General features: G+C 56.2%; 1 protein-coding gene across 1 annotated transcript in view; it reads right to left on the bottom strand.

Annotated features, from left to right (window-relative positions):
• Positions 1 to 773: 773 nt before the first annotated feature.
• The window catches only part of LOC113980520 (U4/U6 small nuclear ribonucleoprotein Prp31-like), a 2,051-nt gene continuing 865 nt past the window's right edge, over positions 774 to 1,959 (bottom strand). The window contains exons 2-3 of the mRNA XM_027707751.1: positions 1,811 to 1,871; positions 774 to 844 (exon numbers count right to left, since the gene is read on the bottom strand). Coding sequence (XP_027563552.1) covers positions 807 to 844; positions 1,811 to 1,871 — 99 coding nt within the window. The 3' untranslated portion in view covers positions 774 to 806. The remainder of the gene's footprint in view (positions 845 to 1,810; positions 1,872 to 1,959) is intronic.

Genomic DNA, 1,959 nt, shown 5'->3' with positions numbered 1-1,959 from the left:
GTGGGAAAGGTGAGGGGAAAAACGTGGGAAATGTGAGGGGGAAAAGGGGGGAAAAGGGTGGGAAAGGTGAGGGGAAAAGGAGAAAAATGTAAGGAGGAAAATGGAGGGAAACATGAAAAGAAGAAACACCCCTCCCAAATATTTTGGGGCCCCACTAACCTCTGGGTGGTGGAAGCCGTCACACTGACCACCATGATGGTGGCGTTGGTCAGGATCTGCTGCACATTCTCGTTATTCTTGCACTTGTCCAGAGAATTCCCCAATTCCTGAAGGAACTCCCAAAATTAGGGGAGGACAAAAGGGGGGGTGACTCCCCCTAGGGACCCCAAAACCCCCCAGGGGAACTCAAAGTCACCACAAGGGGCCACAGAAATAAAAGAAAGAAAGAGGCAAAGGGGAATTCGGGGGGATTTGGGGGGTCCCACAGGGAATTTGGGGGGTCCTGAGAGGGTTTGGGGGGGTCCCAGGTAGGATTTAGGGGGTCCCAGATGTGATTTGGGTGGTGCCAGGTGGGATTTGGGGGTTCCAGGGTGTATTTTGGGGGTCCCAGGGGGTGTTTGGGGGGGTCCTAGCTCACCTTGACTGTCCGGATATAATCCAACGTGTTCGGCACCAGCGACTCCAGCTCCGGGAATCTCTTGGAATATTTGTCCTGGATGAACTTGTGGATGAGGGAGGGGGTCCCAAAATCCACCTCAGCCCCTGAAACCCCCCCCCAGAAATGCCCCCCAGGACCCCCCGAGATCCCCCCCAGGGCTCACTCAGCTCGTTCTCGATCTCCACTGTCAGGTTGTTGGCGTCGATGATCACTCGGTACTCAGGCCTGCCTCCACTGGGCCCAAAACTACCCAAAAAGGGGGGGAAATCGACCCAAATTTCCCTTGGGAAACTCTTAAGCCCACCCAGGATCCCCCCAAAAAAAACCCCAGGATTCCCTAAATCCTCCCCAGGACCCCCCAAATCCCACCCGGGAACCCCCCCCGAACGGACATTTCGGAGCTGCCTCCACCAAGCCCCAAACTGCCCCAAACCAGGGGAAATCGACCGAAAATAACCCTGGGAAACCCTCAAACCCACCCAGGATCCCCTAAACCCCTTCTGGGACCCCCCAAACCTGATATTCCAGTGCTGCCTCCACCAGCCCCAAAATTGCCCAAAAATGGGAAAATTGCCCCAAATTTCCCCTGGGAATCCCCCCCCTCAGTCCCCCAAATCCCCTTGGAGATCACCCCAAACTCACCCAGGACCCCCTAAAACTCACCCAGGATTCCCCAAACTCACCTGGGATCTCCCAAATCCTCACCAGGACCCCCCAAAATTCCCCCCCCCAAGGGACCCCCACTCAAATCCCACCTGAGACCCCAAAATCTTCTCCCAAATTCCCCCCGAGACCCCCCAAAACCTCCCAGACCCTACCATAGACCCCCCCAAACTCCTCTAATCCCCCCCCAGGACCCCCAAAATTCCCCCAATGACCCCCTAAAACCCACCTGAGACCCCAAAATCCGCCCCAAAATTCCCCCAACTGTGAGGGGAAAAGGGAGGGAAACGTGAGGGGACAAAATGGCGGGAAATGTAAGGGGAAAAGGGCAGGAAATGTGAGGGGACAAAATGGCAGGAAATGTGAGGGGAAAAGGGAGGGAAACATGAGGGGACAAAATGGCGGGAAATGTGAAATGGGAAATTTGGATGCCCCAAACCCGCTTTTTGGGGGCAGTTTTGGGGGATTTGGGGGTGGGGGAAGGGTGGGTAGTTGTGGGGGGTGGGGGAGGGAGGGAGGTCCCCCATTTTGAGGGGCTTTCGGGGTCACCTTCGGCGGCTTTGGGCTGTTTGCTGATGTACTCCTTGATCTTCTGCAGGATCTCGGCAAACTGTGGGGGGGAGAGACCCAAAACCAGCGGGTTTAGTCCCAAAAATTGGGGGGGAGGAAAATCTCAAAATTGGGGGGGGGGGGGGGGG

This window comes from Neopelma chrysocephalum, unplaced genomic scaffold (genome assembly GCF_003984885.1).
Source record: "Neopelma chrysocephalum unplaced genomic scaffold, ASM398488v2 Primary Assembly neopelma1_94520, whole genome shotgun sequence".
NCBI classification, from domain to species: Eukaryota; Metazoa; Chordata; class Aves; order Passeriformes; family Pipridae; genus Neopelma; species Neopelma chrysocephalum.
This window is presented reverse-complemented; position numbering and strand designations above follow the sequence as displayed.